This window comes from Pomacea canaliculata, linkage group LG14 (assembly GCF_003073045.1).
Source record: "Pomacea canaliculata isolate SZHN2017 linkage group LG14, ASM307304v1, whole genome shotgun sequence".
NCBI lineage: Eukaryota > Metazoa > Mollusca > Gastropoda > Architaenioglossa > Ampullariidae > Pomacea > Pomacea canaliculata.
In genome coordinates, this window is record NC_037603.1 from 757,391 (window position 1) to 779,571 (window position 22,181).

The following is a 22,181-nucleotide window of genomic DNA, read 5'->3' on the forward strand; positions in this document are numbered from 1 at the left end:
ACCTTTAACTAATAATAAAATAACTAAGCGATAACCAAACAAATAACCAAATAACTTGCCCTGGCTGCCTTACAACGATCAGAAGGAAGAGAGTTGTGGAGGTCAGTGAGACACACCTGTAGGCTACCTGGTGATAAAACATGGCTACCCTTCACATTCCTGTGTATGACATCTTTGGTATGTAAGTATTCCTGAGTATACACTACACCCAGCAAGGCATGTGTGACCTCTAGCTCTATTATATACACAATCACTAGGTCTATACACAAATAATATGTGACCACTAGCTCTATGCTTTGTTGCTGATTTGTCTGACATGACTTTTGTCAGTCTTTAGACACAATGGTCCACACTGGTCCATACTGGCCCACACTGGTGTACAATAGTCCACACTTGTCCCCAACGCTAAAACAACTACAAGTGTCAGTGAAGGAAACACAAAATCAAGTTCAGTCCAAAGTCCAAAGATGGAAGAAGAGGAGACAGTAGCCGTTAGTGGAGGAAGATGTCTGTTGTATTAAATGACGCAGCACAAGAACTGAAGAACCATCCTAAACAGAGGCAAACGGTGCAACAAACATCACAGATGAGTAGGAGACAACAAATATCAAAAGATCACACATGAGTAGGAGTACCTCCGTTAAAACTCATAACCACGAAGTTTATATACGTCTTTTGCTGTCTCGCTCTTACATAAACATTTAAATAAACGTGTGATGGACAGAAGGTAGAATAGGAGAAACACCGAAGACAGCTGTGTCATGAGATAACTAGGAATAACCCTATAACCACAGGGTTGATGCTGCACTTCTGCTTCCTACACAAGTCGACCGAACTTGCTGCTAAACGGGTAGAAGGGGAAAGGGTCAGCAGATAGGCGGCGCTACGTCAGGTGGATACAACAGTCGCCCTCTGGCGGCACCAGGCCAATGGGATGGACAAGAGGCACAAATGTCTCACCGCTGTTTCTCCCCCGAATCAGCTGGGCCTGTGAATTGTTGGCTGCTTACGTCAGTATGTACCTAGTGCTGGTCGAGATGTACCTAGTGCTGGTCGAGATGTACCTAGTGCAGGACGACAGCGACCTGTGTTGTTGCAGCCAACTGGACACGTGCAGTGACTACGAGTATAGACGCGATTACTGTCGGTTACTGATGCGAGGGTAAGTAAGGAGGTACAGTGGGCAGGGGTTAGTCACAATGACCACCTGTCTATCAGGTGCTAGCGATGTGTCGATTGGTCATTTGTTAGGGCCTCGAGGTGACGAGAGGGACACATGTTGACGACATGCAAGTGTCAAGCGTGTCACTGCTGGTGAAAGGGGGAAACAACGGTCGTCAAGAAAATCTGAGTCCTCCACCTGGCAAGAGACATTCGTGTGTGGAGAAAATTAAGTGGCGAGTGTGTCCTGTGTGTGTTGTGTGTAGTAGTTAAGGTAGAGACTTATGATACCTGGATTGTCCCCAAGGGATCGTAACGTGACTTCAGAAAACAAGCCATAAGTGCAATTTTCAAGTCATTGCATCTTTAGTGAATTCTGTAGTAAAAACTCGTGATTGTTAATAATTTTCTTGACACACTTAATTACCTTCAGTTCGTTATTGGGGACGTACGCTGGGGGCTTGGAGTCAATAGAATTATTTCTAGCAAATTAGTGTAAGTGTTCGACTACACAACGGACACTGACAGTCTGCATTTATCATTGTTTTGAAAAAGTAATTTAGCACGATAATTGAAGACTTTAAACGTCCGAATAATCCAAAGTGTCGATCGCTCATTCTCTCTGTTTACATTTGACAATTTCTTCTTATAAAATTTTAATCTCTAAATGAGAAAAGTTTGCTTTCCTAGCGTCTTGTTACCATGCCTACAAGAACAAGGAAGTAAATGGTAGACAATCACGTGAGGCAACGCATTAAGATCGGGGACTCCCCAGAAGCTATTTTTAGAACTGCCTGTTTCTTTTTTCGCCGATACCTATCGGAGACATGTCAAAGTGTTCCTACATACTAACGTATCTAGAAAACATCTCTTGGTACAATTGGCTAACGAGGTGCCTTGTATACATTACAGTCGTTACAATACGGTCTTGCACACTGAGATTCTTGCCATAACATAATCTAGTTCGCAAACTGACCGAACGATGTATTCTTCCGCGTCAACAGCATCATCCAAGGACAGCTAGCACGCAGCTTGCTTCTACATCCTGACATGTGGTGTTCACACACAGCAAACTGGGTTGCTCCATCGTTCTTACTGGCTGTAGCAGCTCTTCACAGTACGTTAATTCTTGAAAATAATTAATCTTGTACATTTTGAGTAGCTTTTAAACAGTATTTCTATCGACTGTTTCCTCGACGTGCAATTTGTGTGATACACTGTCGACGGACATTTTGCGCAGCAGGCAGACGATAATTGTGGTAATTGCCAGAACTGAGGATCGCGAGAGAGGATCGTTCTTGAACAGATAGTGATGGTAAAGAACGTTAAAAAAATATCCGACATTGCCGTGTTTTTTTCTGACAATCCGCCGAAACAATGAGCTGAGATGGAATGAAGGTGCTTGAGTTATGATGCATCGACATGGTCAACATCCTAGTTGTGGGGTTTAATTTTTGTCCATCAAACACGAGACTAGTCATAGTTCTCTGTCCCCACCACCACCCCAAAAAAGAGCTACCGAGTTTAATGCATTAAAATATTTTAAATCTTAATCTTTTTATCTTTAGAAAATGATTTGCTTTGAGATCAACTTGGTAAGCGTGTGTAAAATAACATGAATTTGTATTAACGAAGTGTATGTTTGCTTGTTGTTGTTTACATCTATGTATAACTATTTTTGTTATATCTCATGACCATGTACAATGTTCCTGCTATACTAAGAATCAGAGAGAACATTATTAATCCTTATAAAGGCATGTTCATTTTTGGATTATTTTCAAGACCAGCAATTCGCATGACCCGCTGTCAGCCGGCATTTTGCTCAGCAAGGAGACAAAAATTACAATAAATGCTAGAATTTTAAATCAGATAGGATTGCGAACGAAGATAGTTTTTGAAAGATAATAATATTAAAGAACGTTATAAAAGAAAAAAAACTTCCGAGATCGGCGTGTTTGTTTATGATAATCTGACCAAAACTTTGACCAGAGATTGAAGTTGCCGGAGTTAACATCTATTGTGCTTTCCTTCTTTAATTTTCTCGTTCTTAATTCGTTTTGGGGGAGTAGTGTTTCAGTTTCCTTTTCTTTAGATTGAGGGCTAGAGGTAAAAAAGTATAACTTTTGCTTATTCTGTTACCCTCGTACATAACGACTTGCCGTTTCTCCATTTCTCGGCTTTTTTACCTTTTTCGCACTTTGTGAAGAATCCTGTCTCAAGCATTGAGCCGGGAAGCGGGTACAAAAGAAGAGGTATATGTATATCCCTAGAGAGGCCCGACAAGGATTGAGCATAAACAAGCGCCCAACCCTGTACTTGGGCATCATTGGACACAAAAGCAAGCATGCATTCTATGTAATCCTGTAGAGATACAGACTGATTCATGTACTGCTAGAAAAACTCGCACATTTTCATAAAACATATTTTCATGGCACAGAACAGAGCTGACTGCGCTGATGAATCACTCATCCTATTTGTTGCTGCACTTTATGTTCCTGGTTGCTTCGTGGTTAATTGTCCTGAGTAGGAGGAGCAGTGAAGGGCTGATTCTATTGTTTTTAATGATCAACACAATGACCGTTAGCTGAATCCTCTTCACAAATGTACTCATGCAATTAAGAGCACTGGTTCTCATAGGGTCAACTGTAGTATCAGGCAAAGTATTAAATGTGAAATATAAGATTTGTAGTTTTAATAGTGTCATACTTGTCTTCATTATAAAGATGTGTAATGATAAGATCATCATAGTAATCTAAGTAATAAATATGATCACACTATTCTACACAAAATTGGAAACGTACGTTAAAAAATATTTAATAATGTTAGAATGACATCAAAATATAATTACATAAAAAAACAATGGCGTATAACTTAAACGGTGTTGACGACATTGGTGATGTTTGTTGTTTATTATGCTGCTCTCAGGTAAACATGAGACCACAAAACTATACATATCTGGAAAGGAAAAACTTGAACTTTGCAATAAAAGTAATGAAATTTTCTACTTTCACTCTGGTGACAGCAATAATCCAAGAAAATTCACAGTTTGCTATTCTTGGGTCATATGAGCAGACTCACGATTCTGGCCCATCCACTGTGCTCCGAGTGTTGTTTTAGAGTATGTAAACATTATTAAAAAATTGATGTCATTGTATTTAAGTAAAACAACACAGATTGAAGTAGCAGAGCACCCGAATCTCTTATATAGTTTGCTTTAAGACATGTTTATCAATTTGACAGGCAGTTCCTTGCTGTAGCGCGAGCGCTGTTTACGTCAGCTTTAGGTCAGCAGGTACAGCTGACAGTGCCTAGTCCCTCCACCCCACACCTCAGCTAGCGAGAAGTACCTTGGTGCCGCGAGGCGCTGTGGTCCGCTGGGAATGACACAGCAGCAGAGAAAAGAACACACGAGAAGGTCCGGCGGAATTGATGCACCGATTGCAAAGACACTTTAGTTAGAAAGTAAAGCAGGTCTTTTGTGGACTCCAAGGTCGGCTGAGTTCGGTGCGTGTAATGATAGGTAAAAAGAACACGCGAGAGCAAAAGATCGCCACAGACGAGCGAGCACCGTACTAACGACAGCTAGGTTTTCATAGAGTGGAAATTTCTCCTTGGGAAACTTCCGTCTTCCTCCCTGGAACAACAAGAGGAACGGATTGATTTGGCGTTAAGATAAGGTTGTAGCATAGGGTTAGCGTGGGGTCGGTCAGTCCGGTTACACTTGCAGTATGTCTCAAGTTGTAAGCATGTGGCTCAAGAGGTAGATAATCATAATAGGTTAATGATTCACATCGTCCTTACTAAAAATGGACAGTTTCGTTGAGATGTGAATACTAAATATATAAATCATTGGGTCAATAATATTTTCCTATTGTCTTTTTGCAGGTGATGGTGGCATTACAATTTTATGCTACATGCACAATGCAAGTGTAGTGGCTGACACATTTGGCTATTGACATGGGATGAATATGGGAGACAGTGGCTACCTATGAGGGACTTGCTTAGTATCCCTTTTTTAAAATACCAGACAAGGTAAAGTTCAACTGTGCCCACAGCTCAACACGGAGCACCATTGAGAGAACCAATGATGTTCTCCAAAAATTGTTTCCATTTTCTTCAGTACAACTAAGGTAAATACTGTCTTTGCTTTGTCAGACTTAATGCACAAGTTTTGCTTGTGGCTTATTAGTATGTGTCTTTACTCCATGTTGTATATATATTGCACCTTTTGTTTGCATCATGCTTTAGAAATACATAAACTCCTCCCCATTAATATCCAATGCTTTAGAATATATAGTGGACTTCAGATACATCCTTGCCAAAGTAGCAAAAAATCATGTGTTCCAGTGTGCTGTCATAATTTCTAACTGAAATAATAATGGTCAATTATTTAGTATTCAATTTGACTTTAGCTGAATATGCAACATCCACCTCAATCAGTTGGTCACACTTTGAGCAGCCAGCATTACCAATTCATTTTCCATCTGTTTTCCAATCTAGTATTTGCTACCTCAGCCTGTGCCAGATTTATTTTGATTCCCATCAATTGCAATTCTTTTTAACTCGATTCAAGTTCACTGTCCAGGAGCTATAAGTTTTCGTTGTCTTATTCTTTGTTGTGCATTCTTTTGCATCATCAGGTATTTTGTTTCTTCAGGTGATCCAGTTGGACGGATGGAATCTGGCTTACAGTTGGTAACATCACCTGCTTGTGTGTTTTTATCTGACAGTCAAAAAGATTTTTTCAGAAATGTGCAACTGTCTAGCATAAGCCGCTTTGATGGCTTTGATATTGTTGTCTGGCTCTCAGTGGTGTTGATTCTGCACGAAAGAAATAATATTTTAGAACAATTGATTCATGACATTTGACAAGGGAGCCTGATACTTACCATTCACATTAGGTTATGTCAAGGTGTTGTTTGAATTACTCTTCTGTGAAAGGTTTCTATATAATAGATTATTATCTTGCTTGTTATTCTTTGTGATGCCAATAACTAGCAAAAAGCAGTAATGTGATATTTACTACATGCTGCTGGTGGGATTGTGACGGCAATGTTTCTCTCTTTAGAGTTAATATTTAGCACTTTTCACTGGACCAGGTGTAGCCATTTCAGACTTGATAACAATATTATTTGCAACTGTTTAAGAATGTAGACACTGCACTTCCATGTCATTCAGAAACTGATCAGTGTCTACTGGAATCTAACTGTAGAACACTGGTACTGTAACATGTATTAGACTTGTAGGCTAAAACTTGTTACATGTCAAACTGACTGTGATGTCAAGACAAACCTGCTGTGTACACCTCCCAAATTATGTCATAGTCTGTGTTTAGAACTTGAATAAACATTTTATAATTTAAGCCAGCTTTGGAAAATTATATGTAGCTTCCTTCTCTAAAGTACAAAAACCGTGGCGGCTTTTTCTTAATATTTCATGTTTTGTTCAAAAATACCATCAGGAATATCTATGTGATATAAAGTGCATTTTTAAAATTTCCCAGTTGAAAACATCATCATCTGAAATGTTCAACTCATTGTTGTTTGTTATGCATGAAAATAATAACTCTCCATATACTTCTAACAAAAGCATTTCCATTGTTGAATTAGAAGATTGAACTGGAGTGTTCTATATAAGTACACATATTGCACCTCCTACATATGTCAGTATTATTATTTTATTACTCTCCCATATCATGAAAGACTTCTGGAGGAACCAGCGTAAATGATTCACCACCTGTAACAAAAACTAAATCAGAAATGTATCTAGTTATTTTAAATAAATGTATTTCGATGGAAATACTTAGTTTCAAACCGTTTGTTGTGTGCTGACTATAGGCTTTGCATTGCATTCTCTTGGTACCTAGATCTTTTTCTGCGGAGGACACAGCCCTGATAAATTAATATGTGTCTAGTTTCCCGTGAAATAAATATGCACAAGACGGCAAATCGTTTAGTGAACTGTTTAGTTTAGTTTCTACCTGGATAAAAAATATATAGAGTTAGAAAACTAGCCATTTTCTTCATTATCTCTTTGCTTTTTTACTTAAAATTTGTAGACAATGTTTGTTTAATCATAATTGGCATGATCAGGTCTGCTGGAGTGTTTGGAAGAGTCTTCTGTGGGAGTTGATGTCAGATGACAACATTTAAGACAAACTGTATAGAAATAATCCCTAATGTTGGTGGTAAGTATACAAGCTGGAAATTTTTGCACTGTTTTGAGTACATTATTGACAATGTATTAAAAATACCAGCAATTTGAAGCAAATACTGAGTGTATGTAGAAGCAATTTTTTTCTTCTTTATATTATTAGTGCGTTTACCTCTAGACAATGATATGATGTGAAAGGGATTGATCCTACATTCAATTATTTTAAGTTCGACTGTATTTTTGTTTTTTTAAATACACTTTTCATATATCAATAATATGGCACCAATAAACTGTTTCTAAATTATTTCAAATGATAACATTGTATATCTATACATTTTCAGGATCTGCACTACTTCATGATTTACAGTTTCTAACCTGTGTATAGTGAAGAAGAGCAGGTTGAAACTGCTTGCAAAAGAAAAAGCAATTGAAATTTCCACAAGCAATTTTTAATTGAATGTAAAGATATTGAAAGGCATATCCCATCTCCGCATCAATATGGATCTGCTTAATGTATTTGAAATGATGATAAAGGAAAATTACAACTTTCGCTAATAACCAGTATGCAACTGATTTAAGCGAGGTGGCTGATGAGGAAATAGAGATTGTACAGTATATTGGGATTGTGCTATATAATGTTAAAAAATGAGCAATTAAATTCTCATAATAAGAAGATGATGTTTAAAAGACTCACACAGCAACCTAACACCAGAACAAAAGCTTCTGCGCCTGCTGTGAAATCAAGACACATTTTGCTGTGAAAAGAAAATGCCATTAGCAAACATATTAGCAAAATGGAAATTAAAATATCTTTACATCAAATAAACCTATAAGAATTTAAATTGTCATCACAAAATTAATACATACTGAGTTGACATAATATATATATTTATGTCCTTGTAATTTGATTAATTTTGTATCATCTCCTTTACTTACATTTGTGCAAGATTGATATTGATCATGATGTTATAGTGTTAAAACCACCCTCCCATCTTCAGGTTGATGCTATTTTCTGCAAATATTATAATAGGTTATTTATTCTCTTCACACACCACACACACCTCTCTCGCTATTGCGAACCGTATCCAGACTGAGCAGTTTCAAACACAGCAGTGTTAAACATTGCTATACTAGGTGATTAATAGTGGATTATTTTTTACAACTTTAAATCTTTTCGTCTGGCACAGCAATACTTAGACCCAATGGAAAGTCGAATTATTATGAAATATAAAAAGTTATATTTATCTCACAAGGTGACTACCTTCAATATACAATATAATGTCTGGAGCAAGTGGTCGCTTTTTTCGATGCTGAAGCTAGATATTTATAGTTTTGTTAGTGTTTTAGGGTGAAAACCGATACGGTAGACTTCGTTGACACCCGGAAGAAACATCGAGTAGAAATGATTGATCGCCATCTTTCCATTTTCTTTTATGACCAGAGTAACAAGGTAGGTGAAGTCAGATATTGCCATAGTTTACGGAATATTACACACACAACCAGTCCATGATCACTTAAGAAAGGTGTATATTATTTCTTGTAGTTGTCTCCATGTACTGTATATGAGGTAGGGATACCACCACCACAGACAAAGGCGACAGAACACAGTAACGGGACTGACAACAGAGATTTGTGAGATTTCAGGTCTCATATGCCAGCTTTGGTGGACCAGGGAGGTATGTAGGTGAGGGTCTGGGGCCCTGATACCCAGAGCTCTGTCCATGATTTTACTACGGATTAGTGTTAAACATTTGATTCACAAAGCCAAGCACGGACAGAAAGGGTTAATAGGGCTGGCAAAAAACCAAGTAAAGATTCAAGTTCATCTCTACACTCAGCTAGTCTAAACATGGTAGACGCCGTTAAGTGCACAGAGCGATGCCGTCTTACATCTGTAACCAGAGGTAAGGAGGCAACTTTTTATTTCGCGCTAAGTCAATTCATCTACCTTGTGTTTATGTCCCGCTATTCAACACCTGCTGCTGTGTTTATATAAATTTTTTTTTCAGGTTATTTCCCTGTAACAGTACTATTACATGTTAATAAATTAAACAACGGACGGATTTCCTAAATGAAATCTGTTAAAAGGATATGACCCTTAAAAAAACACGTGTTATAGTTAGCTTTTGTTGTATAGGTGTACGTATACGGGAATTTATTAATTACTACAGTTAGTCACGTGATACAATTACTTGACAAGTGGCAGCTAACAATTGTGGAATGCCTTGGACAATAAATATCTCACACATGTAGTGTCTGCCTCATGTTTGACATCCTAGCTGACTCTACCTGTGTCATCAAGCACAGAGAGACATGAACAGTCCTATATCCTGTCCTGACAGACCGCAGACGACAGTCGCTGCCTCTTATAGACTTGGTCCTGCTGAGGGGAGACAGCCATGTCTGGTCCCCCCGCCGTCTGCTTCACAACAGGTTTGAGACAAGGTGTAGTCAACCCAGGACTGGGTAGTCTGTTGGGTTAGACGGGTCAAGTCAAAGAGGTTACAACTTGCATAAATGGTAAAAAAGGAATTTCACGAATGTATAATTATAAGTAAACAATGTACTCTATGCGTATTTTTATCACACACAATAACCTTCTTATAGATGGAGTTCTCAGTCTAGGATGGTACATGTAATTTGTAATAAATATTACAGGACAATGCTGGAAAGAGGCCCTGGAGGAGAAAATTCTAGAGGCGGCGGAAGAGTCGAATAAAGTTTACCTACACGCCCAGTGACCGACGAACAGCTGCACTACTTCAGAATACAGGTGAGTTTTGGTTTTCTTCCTCAGGCAAAATGTTGGCACTCGAATGCTTTATTCTACTTATTCTCAACAAGTACGGTGAGACTGAGTGCAGACCAGATAAGCGCAATGCAAAAAATTGAAAAAAATACCAGAAAAATTTCATGCAAACTGCTCTTCCTTCTATTCACTGATGTTCTTTATGATTTCATGCAAACAAATAACTATAATTTAACACCTACACTTACAGTGTAAATGCCTTAAAGCTGACATCCTCCACCAGCTACCTTCCAGTTCTCTTCAAAGAGTGTATGTGATACTGTTGCTCGCTACAGTTCTGTCTTCCGCGGAGTGAAAAAGATATGAGAGAGAGAGAAAGACCTGCAATTTCTTTTTTATGTTTTTAGAGATACGCTCTGGATATAAAATTTTCATGCGCACCGTGTTTACTCAAAATGTTGAAAAAACTCAAAGCACTAGGGGCGCCCTTGAGGACTATGACTGTCGGGGCAGAGATAGTGCATTAGGACTATTTAGAATTGTCGCGGTCGTTGAGGTCTTCTACATTGTGTGGACGAGACCTTATTCAATGTTAAAGTTTTGTATCGCATGCCTTAGGCCCCCATGGCATTAAAACTATTACCATTAGTTTGTTGTACTAATTACAGTTTGAAATGCAACTGTCGGCTAGATTTTAACAATAAAAAATATATTTTTTTTACAGAAAACCTATCTCTACTTGACGAGGTGAGCAAACAGTCAGGCGCTGACGTAATCTTTGATGTCAACTCCTCACCTGTACTCGTAGAAGGTTGTCAAACCATACGTGGTGTTCAATTCAGATCGACGAAGCAGTCACAAGGCTCATCAATCGAGAGGTTTGTTTTTTTACACATTTATTTAAATAAAAACTACATGAGGATGTACCAGTGTAAATATAAGCAAAAGTGTGAAGTTGAAAAAAAAGCGATTTGAACATGAAATATACTAAGTGGTAAACAATAATGCCATTGGTAATTTGTAATTAATATTTCCTTTTCGAAAAACTGGAATCGTTTATTGTAAAAGTAAATGATAAAGGTTTGTCAAAGAAAAGTTGAAATAAATTGACTTATAGTAATATACGTCAAGCTTTCAGTTTCATGTACTAAAGCGGCTTTGATGCAGTTAAACATTACAGAACAAGCTCAAAGACATTCTGGTTACAATGGGTTGAGGGCCGCGTTCTTTTCCTGATCTCTCGACTCCCTGAGCCTACTTCCTGCCTCCTGTTCTACTTCAACCGCGTGCCGATGACCAAGATCAAGCCTCCATTGACTGGTGAGGAGTATTGTGGGCCTTCAGGACCAGCACCTTGAGCGGGCCGGTCAGTCCAACAAACAGCGCCCTATGACTCTGACACTGCTGTCGGTCAGGCTCCCATCCATCACTACTGGGTCGGACTGAAGAGTATTAAACAGTGATTACAGAGACGATGCGCTCCAATGAATCGGGTTCTCATGTGTCTGCAGACAATGTCTAAAGGAACAAAGAAGTTTTGGTAGGACTTAGTCAGCTGAAGTTCGGACAGTACTTGAGTGAACCTTGTTTCAGTCCGCAGTTGCCCAGTTACCTGTAGCCCTCAGTCTTCCGTCGTGTCTGCCCGAAACTGTGAGAACAAGGAGACTTTGGATGTACTTCTTCTTCACGACATTTTGGTTGTCGTATTGAGGTGAAGACATTTGGTGACAACCTACAGGACCTGAAGATGTCACAGCAGGAAATATGATGAATCAAAATAAAAAGAAGAGCTTAACAAGGCCGTGTCACAGCTGGACAAGGCGAGGCCATGTTGTTCACTGGTGTCCGACATCGCTCCGGTCTGCGCATCACTAAGAACCATCGCTTTCCCCAACCTCACGGCTCGTCAACTTTCAACAGGCCATCTCCGGACGACCCGCATAGCTCAAGTAAACTGTTTTCACATCATGAAAGTTAAAGTATTTGTGTTACATTTCACTGTTTACAGACCAATTAAATACAGTTTTTCTTTTTACTCGTAAGCGACTTACGTTCAGTTAGTAGCTCGAATGAGCTGTGAAGTAATCTTATATGGCAATCTCTCTCTCTCACATACTTTAACAATTATCTTCCTTGAAGACAATCTATCGTCATGCACTGGATGACCCCTTCTGTGGGGTGAAGTAGTACACTGCTACTCATACACACACATGCACACTTACAAGCCGCCAAGGGGGATAGCCCTGGCTGGTGACATCAGATGATACTATAATTTTCAAAAACCTGCTTAGTTTAAACACCACAACTGTCAAAGAATACGCTCTTTTGATCACGTGGTTGTATTACAGGACCTGTGTCGGTGTCTGGGAACAACATCAGACCCCGCCGACATCCCAGGTCTGTGTCTGTGCTGTGATCAGCTCTCTGACCCTAAGACACCGTGGGACGTCAGTAGTCACGTGCTGAGTGAACTCGGACACTGGTGGCAGCGACGTGTGGCTGGAGCTGGACCTGACAGTCACATGACACGTGACGTGTACAAGACACTGGTAGCCAGGTGAGTTGTAGAAATATATGATATGATATAAAAATGTTTATTATTTTTGGTAAGTATTTTGTTGTCCGGAAAACAACATGGATCGTGATGAAGTCATTGGCTCTGTTGGTCTCTTTACTTTAAAATCGCTTGTTACCTCATTGTGTCTGCCGAGGATAAGATCATTAATCAAGCTTTTTGGGACTTGTAAGGTTAGCTTGTGAACAACTAGGAAAACCTAGCTGTGGTGCGTGATTGGATGTAGTGGCAGACAATGCGGTACGACTGACCAATCGCGTGCACGTACGGCCACAAGCCAGCTTTTAATATTGGGGTTAGACCCAAGTTCGAAGCTTGTCGCTAGGGATCCTTGGAGATTAAGAATCAAAGAAGACATCTCAACTCCAGTCCCCGCTACCTGTATTTTATGACAGTGTTGTGTACATGTACCGCCACTCCAGTTACCTACAGCGAACGTGTTATTCATCTGGCCACAACCACCTCTCTACCCCCATCATAAAACGGATTCCACTCGAGACCTGTATGTAGCCGCACGCGTTTTGTTGTTTGTGGTAAACAGCTCTATAACCATGGCAACTAAAAGGAAAATGTTTTTGCTTCCAGATAATGTGGATATAATTACCGAGGTTGATAATAACCCAAAAGTAAAGACAATTGGCATGGCAACACGTCTTGGCATGCGAAGTGAAAGATTGCAAAATGTATCAACAAGGTTAAAACATCATATCTTCAGGCTAAAATAATTAATTGCACTTACCCCAGGACACTTTTCGACTTCTAAAATCGAATGACTAGAAATAGCAAGGCGATGGCACTGCCCACCCACTATCCTGCTTCACAGTTGCAACAAGTGTTTTGAAATTATTTTCATAACAAGATTTCGTGACATTCGATCATCCTTGGACTCGATATCAGAGCCTGACAGCATCTCTATGATATTTCCCAGGGACACTCTCTGACCAAATTTCAACCAGCCTGTGATGCTGATATAAAGGCGGTTATTCTGAAAGCCAAGCCAACAACTTGCCAGTTAGATCAAATATCCACAAGTCTTCTTCTTGAGTAGTTACACATTTTACTTCCTTCCATCACAAACATTGTGAGTGTCAGCTTGTGATCAGATGTTTTCACATCTTTGTTTAAAAATGCTCTAGTGAAGCCAGTTCTTAAGAAATCCACGCTTGATGTCAATGTGTCGAACAATTATCGCCCAGTTGCCAACTTTTCTTTTCTCTCAAAGATCACAGAGAAAGTTGGTTTAATACAGCTGTGGGCTACTTACTGGATCACCAGCTCATCCCCCATGCTCAGTCAGCATATAGACCTTTTCACAGAACTGAAACTACTTTAATTAAAGTGACCACCCACATATTATCTGCCCTTGACAGTGGTGATGTTTCTACCTTAACTCTACTGGACCTGTCTGCTGCATTTGACACTATAGACCACTCTCTGCTCATTCATAGACTACACACCCTCTACGGGATTTCTGGACCTGCACTAGCGGGGTTCAACTCCTACCTCACTGATAGGATGCAGACTGTGTTTGTTGATGGTCAAACATCTCGCCCTGCTCCTCTTTCTTGTGGCGTTCCTCAAGACTCAGTAGTCGGCCCACCTCTGTTTATTCTGTGTATGAAGCCACTTTCATCCTGCGTCCAGTCTTGCAACTCAGCTCTGATGTTAAAACTGTTCTTGTTTTGTTGTTTGTCCACGATGGTGAGTTGGTGGAGACTAATACTCCAGCCGACAGTCACGGCACTCTGATGATTTTCCCTCAAAAGTATTGCCCCGCCAATCTGTCGTCCTTCCCACCCGATCTGCCAACCTCGTCAGAGAGCGACGACAACCTTCATGCACAGTTCTCCGGTTCTTTGGGGTGCGAACGAACCCAGCAGGTTTTCTCCTCTCTTGACAACGACGACGTTTGTCAGCCTTGACTCTCACAGGTAGTGCAAGTCCTGGTCACGCAGCCCTTTGCTCTCCACGGCGGCAGCATGTAGTCCTGACAGTCACTGACTCGCCCCTTACTCAAGGTTCTCTAACCAAAGAGTCCTTCTTCCTGAGTTATGTCCTCTTGGTCTGGTTTCGAGGTTCAAGTGAAGTTGACTGTACAGATGGCGAAGTCGCTTCAGGTGCTGACCAGTTGTTCCGTCTTCTCTAACGTCGAGAAGTGCCCTTCCGTTCTCGATTGCCTATTTAACTGTGCACATTTTCAAAGACACACACAGCAAGGGGTACCATTGGTCAATCCCTCAACAATGAATCAAGTAGCCAAAGTAGACAAGAGAACGGACACCCCAGTGGCGTGGTGGACAGATGACTAACCACCACTGACTCTTCCTGTCACCTCAGCAACAACATAATTATGGTCACAGGATGTTTAGTGATTGTGCAGCGAAACAACGGAACTCTCTCCCTTTCCATACCCGCCACCTACCCACTATTGAATCCTTTACACGTGAACTGAAAACACACCTCTTCCGTAAACATTCCTCCTAACAACCTTTTCCATAATTTGTAATCCTTTTCATACCCTTCTCTCTTCCTCTTTGCGTTTTCTTTACGAATGGTGTTGTTATTTTTTATTGTTAATATGATATTAGTTTTCCTGTCCCTCTTATGCTGTCTGTGTTTTGTTTTAGTTCTTAAGTGATAATTTTTGAGCTAACACTATTCTGTAAAATAAGTTGCAAGTAAGTGAGAAGTATTATTTAAAAAAAGAACCAAAAAAAAAAAAGCCAAAAGTCACCTCTTCCTAACCTTCAGGACTGTCTACTCAATGGATCAAATAAACCAAGAGCATTAAATGTGCTCACTAGTCGACAGATACTAAAGAAAAAGACGAAAGCCATCGCGGATTGCCTGGTTATCCAGAATTTGTAAACATCAAATGGTCACACTCGTTTGTTGTAGGTTCTGTGGTCCGGCGACAACAGTGACTGTGCCATGCACATGTCCTCCACGTGTGAGTGTCAAGACCCTGGGTGAGGCCGTGTGGTGGACAGGGGAGTGCTACACTGCTGTAATAACACTCTTCCCGGAGCAAGTTCACCTGCTACACACGGCGCCTCCCACACTCTTTGTCACCGGACCGCCCGGTACAGGTAAAACTGTGGTGCTGCTGCTGATGGCCATAGAGTGGCTGCGATGTGGTCACCACGTCTACGTTGTCAGTACGTGGATGGGGAGTCGTGCAGCGTGCAGCATGTTGTATCACCTGTTGCTGCAGACAGTAAAGACACAACAGTCAGCAGGTGTATCACCCGGTCAGCCTCACCTACTGCAGTATGAGCTTTATAGCTGTAAAGACATGGAGAAGGCCGTCAACGACTTGTCACAGGCGGCGAGCGGAGGGTCGTTGTACGTCATCGCTGATGAAGTGCTGAGTCAGAAAAGGTGAGTTGTACAGCGTGTAATGTGATGATAATCACACATGTAGATGCTGTCTGCATTTACTGGATTACAACTATTTGGTGCTTAACAGGTGATGTTTCCTCAACAGTTGTGACACCTGATGGAGGTGTTGTGTTGTCAGCAGATTTGTTTTGAATCAGAGGCTGTTACACAGATTGTGTTGCAACACGTGTCATTATTTTTACATCACTTACCTGTTGACATCATTGGTAACAATATTACACATGATACACAAACAGAATCACACATTAATAATAGTACACAGTGTAATGTGTGTAGCTACATCCTATGTTACAGTTTTGGCTACAGAATCAACACCTTCCAGAATTTCTGTGAGTTGCTGCTGACACGAGTTCCTCGTCTCCATCTGTGGGCGGCAAGTTGTTTCCATAACTACGCACCCGCCGGCTGGCAAGTGGAATATTTAACCAGACCCCTCCGCTCTCCTCCGGCCGTCGTCAGGGAAGTCGAGCAGGACTCGGGGATCACTAGATACCGTCAGGTACGGCGGTACAGAGAGCGAGGTGTGCCCGACCACACAGACGGCCCGCCAGTCACACGACTGTATCACCGAGGTCAAGGTCACTCAGGTCGTAGGCCAGGTGTCTTTGTGACGTGCGGACGTGAGGTGGCCAGCTTCCTACACAGTCTCCGTGTTGGTGTTACAGGTAGGTGTGTGTATTGTGTAGTGTAACGTTGTTTACAGTTAAACACTTACCAATGTGATAAACAACGAACAGGTGAGAAACAGTCTTGTAAATAAGACTGTTAGTGACGTGTGTCTCTCAGTTTACGTGATGACGTCACGATGCTATTGTTTATATCCATGTTGACAGGGAGAAGCACAACAACATCTACAACATTGACCTCTACCAGTGGCGCACACACACCTGTCTACAGTGGAGAGACGTGCTGGTGTTGTACTGGGATGACGTTAGTGATCAGCCGGATGTGGTCACAGGACTGCAAGAAGCGGGTATCCCAGTGCGGGTGATGGAGGATGATGACATCGAGGACGTGGCCACGGCCCGCAGTGACGTGGTGTGGGTGGCGAGCGGATATCGTGTTTGTGGTCTGGAGAGAAAAGTCGTCGTCTGTCTGGAGAACATTGATTACGGTTTATATAGATCTGAGTATTCACAATTTTTCAACTTTACCTCTGTCCGACTTGACATCATGTCCCGCTGTACGTCACAACTTGTGATTGTCTCCCCTGACGACAAGCCGATAGAAGGTGACTGACACTGACACTGACACACCTGTCACCTGCTGTAGTCGTGTGTCAGTCTCTTACACCAACAATTGTGTTTCTCGTCTCCTAGTGTCAGTCTATCACCACGTCATCACCTTATGATGTAATAGATATGACGTCATGATAGATTTTTACATCACGGTGTCTCTGTTTACAAAACAAGTGTCAACAGGTTTGTCTGAGGTGTGTGTGTTAGTGTTAGTGTCAACATATCCGTGAGTGTGTGAGTCTACTAGTGTGATGTCTGTGTCAATGTCAATATAAGAGGTTGAACACGTGATGTCAAGGGCCTCAGACTGTAATATCAGTGTCGTGCAATAAAGTATTCAATCTGATATTGTTTACTGCCAGTGGTTAAGAAAGGGGACAGAACTCTGAGACTAAATACAGACATGAGTGGTCCATCAAAACCCGCTTCATTGAGTGAAGAGATTTATTGATGTAAACACAACAAACACTAGCGGCTCACTTATACAACACATGTTACAAGTGTAACTGTTTGGCACAAACACATTCACACGATGTACAAATGTTTCAAATCGTTTATAAATGTCACACAATGAATGTTTCAATAAAGATTTTTATTGTTAGTTTAAAACAGGTACAGACTGTTGTTAAGTGGTTAAAATAGTTTTAACAGTCATATCACCCACAGGCACCACGTGCTCACTGTTTCAACAAAGTCAAACAACAGGCTGACAATATAAATATACAGCAGATAGCAAATAAACCAATAAATAGCAATGACAGGATACAATACCTACGCCAAGATCACATGACACTGTTACAGTTTGCAACATCTTGTCACATGTGATGTTAGCCCTCAGTGACGTCATGTGGATGGAGGATAAAGGTGGACAGCGACTGTCGTCTGTCAGGAAAGCGATGATCAGGGCGAAGGTAAAACGCGTCTGTACCTCTGTGTGTGATGATCTATTGACTAAAGAAACCTTTTCCGATGTGTTTTGATGGATCAAACACATGTATAACTTGGGACTAGACATTTCATGTATGTTTGACTGCAGCTGTACTGTGTCTTGGGGTCACTTTGCTAGAGCGGTGAACTGCGCTGAGGTGCTGGTTATTCTTGTGTTGTATGTTTTCTGTTTTTTTAATAAAAGGTGTCAAAAAAAAAAAGAAAAAGTTGAAAAAAATATTGAAAGCAGCACTAGCGAAAGTACGGTGACTGTATTTTCTCAGAAAACTACAGAATCTCAAGGAATAGAGGGGCGACAGTGAGAGAAGGCAGCCAATAAAATGTAAAAGCAAAGTAGACCTCATCCAGCAAACAAAGACACGTGTTTGTTTTCGATAGTTCACATCACAAGAAGTAAGGTTACAGACCGAGTACTAAACCTAAAGAAAGAGGCGCTGCTACCGATGAAGATAACACCGCTCACTCAGGAAGCAGGCAACAGAAGGTAATCCCTAACGAGCAGTGTCTTTCATCTAAAAAGAAAAGCTGACAACAACGATGTGAAGAGAACGGTAGTCAACCTCTAACTAATAATAAAATAACAAAGCGATAACCAAACAAATAACCAAATAACTTGCCCTGGCTGCCTTACAACGATCAGAAGGAAGAGAGTTGTGGAGTCAGTGAGACACACCTGTAGGCTACCTGGTGATAAAACATGGCTACCCTTCACATTCCTGTGTATGACATCTTTGGTATGATGATGATGATGATGATGTAGTTTTGTAGCGCGCTAGTATCCGCATCACAAAGATGCGCTCAATGCGCGGTGATCCCAGCAGCCACCAAACTGCAGGTCAAATGAAAACTTCAAAAAAGTTTAAACAAGTGAGTCTTAAGATTTTTCTTGAAAGATCCAATACTATCGTATGTAAGTATTGCAGAGCATGCACTACACCCCGCAAGGTATGTGTGACCACTAGCTGTATTATATATACACAATCACTAGGTCTATACACAAATAATATGTGACCACTAGCTCTATGCTTTGTTGATGATTTGTCTGACATGACTTTTGTCAGTCTTTAGACACAATAGTCCACAATGGTTCCCAGTGCTAAAACAACTGTAAGTGACAGTAAAGGAAACGGAAAATCAAGTTTTGTCCAAAGTCCAAAGATGGGAGAAGAGCAGACAGCAGCAGTTAGTTGAGGAAGATGTCTGTTGTAAGAAATGACGCAGCACAAGAACTGAAGAACCATCCTAAACAGAGGTAAACGGTGTAATAACCATCACAGATGAGCAGGAGAAACCAAAACTCGACGTAGATACACAGAGAAGAGAAAAGGACAAACAACTGGTCCCCTTGTGCCTGTTAGGCCAAGGGACATTACTCTCATCATTTTGTTTTGCGTGTGGAAAAAAATAGTATTCACGTCTGATGATGCTTATTCAGGTTTTATCAATAACTAAGAAAAATATTATTAGTATAACATTAATAAGCCCACCCACGACTAAGAACTAGAATTGAAGTGAAAACCCTCCTTCGGATCTTCTGTCCTCTTCCCTGGAGCAACAAAGATGGACGGACTGAGAGACGCCAGCATTTGTAGGAGCCGCGACTAACCGATGGTCCACAATGCTTTGCTAGTCATGAAAACATAGCGGATCTGTCTGATTACACAAATGTAAAGCTACATGTGTGACTACTGTGGTGAGCACAATAAGTACAGGGAGATAAGAATGCTGTATAGTGTGATCACGTGACTCAACAGGTCGACTTGAACACTGCGTTAAGACGACTCGACCACGGGATAGACGGTATTTATTTTGAACACCGGGGTAATGTACACGAGTACAGTAAGTTTGCAAGTGAACTATTCAATACATGTTCATTGATAAACGTTCACAGCGTCTCTAACAACAATTTGTTTTCTTCTGATCTGTGCTGTCATCATTTCGGTCTCTTCCTTCATTCTGTTTATATCAGTTTATTCAAAAACCTGTCCACTTTGAGAAAAATAATAATTTGTAGTTTTATTTCATCATGACATCTGTTGTTTGCTTGTAAACATTTGGAGTTTATTTGAAGCTGATTCAGAGATTCTGTGGTCATCGCTTTTTAAACTTGTATAGAACATTTTTCATCTATTGAGAGAAAGAAAAAAAATATTTTTTTGAAAAATAAATAAAACTCCCATGCAGCGTTTGCAGACGATTAAGAAAAATATTAGTAAAACTCTTTTTTTTATGCAAAAGAGCTTCCCGTGTTATGCCTGTGTTGTGTCCCTGAGTCCGGTAGTGTTTGTTGTCTTCTTATTAGTGAACCACTCAACGGGTTTTGATGAACGACTTGTGTTTGTATTTAGTCCGAGTCCTGTCACCTTTGTTTAACACTTGCAGTAGACAACATCGTGTTTTAAACTTATAACCACGAAGTCTATAGACGTCTGTTGCTGTCTCCCTCTTACATACACATTTATATAAACACGACACACACCTCTCACGTATATGCTGACACACAAACGCGCATGTTTACATATTGCTGCTACTACTACACACACAAACACTTCTGAAATAAGATAGCCTCAATACATAATATATTCGAGAATGATTATTTTACTTCAGACGATGAAAAGTAGATAATACAATTTTTGTAACTTAAAACTGTCGTTGTGTAAACAAAACCCAGTGTGTAGACGTACGATATTTTTATTGACACTAGTTATTGTGTAAACAAAACACAGAAAGTGGACTTTGTGTTGTGAGAAAATATAATGACAGTATGAGGTGATTGCGTGTGATAGACAGAAGGTAGAATAGGAGAAACACCGACGACAGCTGTGTCATGAGATAACAAGGAATAGCCTTATAACCACAGGGTTTGTGCTGCACTTCTGCTTCCTACACAAGTCGACCGGACGGGCTGCTAGAGGGGTAGATGGGGTAAGGGTCAGCTGATAGGCCATTAACTTCATTTGTAACTATTGTTAAATGCGAATGACAGAGTGTGTGCGTGTGTACAGATCTATGCGTGCGCGAGAGGGAGAATATAATTGTTTTTTGTTGTAGTTTAAATTAAAGTGATAGATTTGGAAGAAATATTTACATGAACATAGCTCATAAAATTGGAACACAAACCACAAAAAATATTTAATGTAATATCTGTTAAATGCTTAATAGTGCACGACTTTCTTTGTCTCTTGGTTTTAATTCTTTTTTTTTCTATGTGTGTGTGCGTGTGCGTACACTTTCAAGAGAAAGAGTGGCAGTATATGTACGTGCGCATGCGAGAGAGAGAGAAAGGGAAACGAGTGGAGAAAGCGAGCGAGCGAGCGATATGTGTGTGCTTGCGTGCGCGAGCAAGCGAGAGTCGAGTGTGTCACTGGCGCCACGTGGCTACACCTGACCCTGCCTTACGTGACCGTCATGACGTCAACGGCCTTTCATTTCCAGGTGATGTAAGCGTCGCGCGTGTCAAGTGCTATGAGCCCCGAGGTTCTAGTCCACCTTCAGCCAGTTTGTTTGCTTACGTGCCCGCTTGTCTTATGAATAGAACAGACGGGCCAACCCACACTACAGCTCTGTCACCACTCTTTCGTGACATTTCTTTGTTAAAGTCTGTTTACGGTCCTGTTCACACCACTGAAACTGCCCGCCGTGACCGGTGATGTTCTGTCTACTCTGGACAAGACTGACAACTAAATCCTGTCCATGTTGAATCTTTCTGCTGATTCTTTACACAACTAATCATTCCACCCTGATTCAAGAGCTTAATACTGTCTACTAGTATATTTGTTGAGCCGTGTGATTTGTTTCAGCCTCATCCACCTGACAGGACTCAGTCATACCACGTAGTTGAATTTCTTGGACCACGAACTTCTATAAGTCTGTGAACACACAAAGTAGTTGTGAACACACACAATAACTGTGAACACACACAGTAGCTGTGAACACACACAATAGCTGTGGAAGT

General features: G+C 40.8%; 3 protein-coding genes across 4 annotated transcripts in view; all 3 read left to right on the plus strand.

The window, feature by feature from the left end:
* Window positions 1-22,181, plus strand: part of LOC112554948 — a 141,959-nt gene that overhangs the window by 101,327 nt on the left and 18,451 nt on the right. The window lies entirely within an intron of this gene.
* The window catches only part of LOC112555482, a 70,690-nt gene that overhangs the window by 9,021 nt on the left and 39,488 nt on the right, over window positions 1-22,181 (plus strand). The window lies entirely within an intron of this gene.
* Window positions 15,778-17,624, plus strand: LOC112554947. The gene is made up of 3 exons (XM_025223025.1): window positions 15,778-16,019; window positions 16,335-16,705; window positions 16,874-17,624. Exons 1-3 carry the CDS (start codon window positions 15,805-15,807, stop codon window positions 17,029-17,031), a joined length of 744 nt encoding a protein of 247 aa, XP_025078810.1. The 5' UTR covers window positions 15,778-15,804; the 3' UTR covers window positions 17,032-17,624.

Excerpts from the sequence above, each read along its gene's own strand:
- LOC112554947 (XM_025223025.1), top strand. The coding sequence starts at position 15,805 with ATGGGGAGTCGTGCAGCGTGCAGCATGTTGTATCACCTGTTGCTGCAG. Across the intron at positions 16,020-16,334 it reads GAAGTGCTGAGTCAGAAAAG|TTTTGGCTACAGAATCAACA; the intron begins GTGAGTTGTACA and ends CCTATGTTACAG. Across the intron at positions 16,706-16,873 it reads TCTCCGTGTTGGTGTTACAG|GGAGAAGCACAACAACATCT; the intron begins GTAGGTGTGTGT and ends CCATGTTGACAG.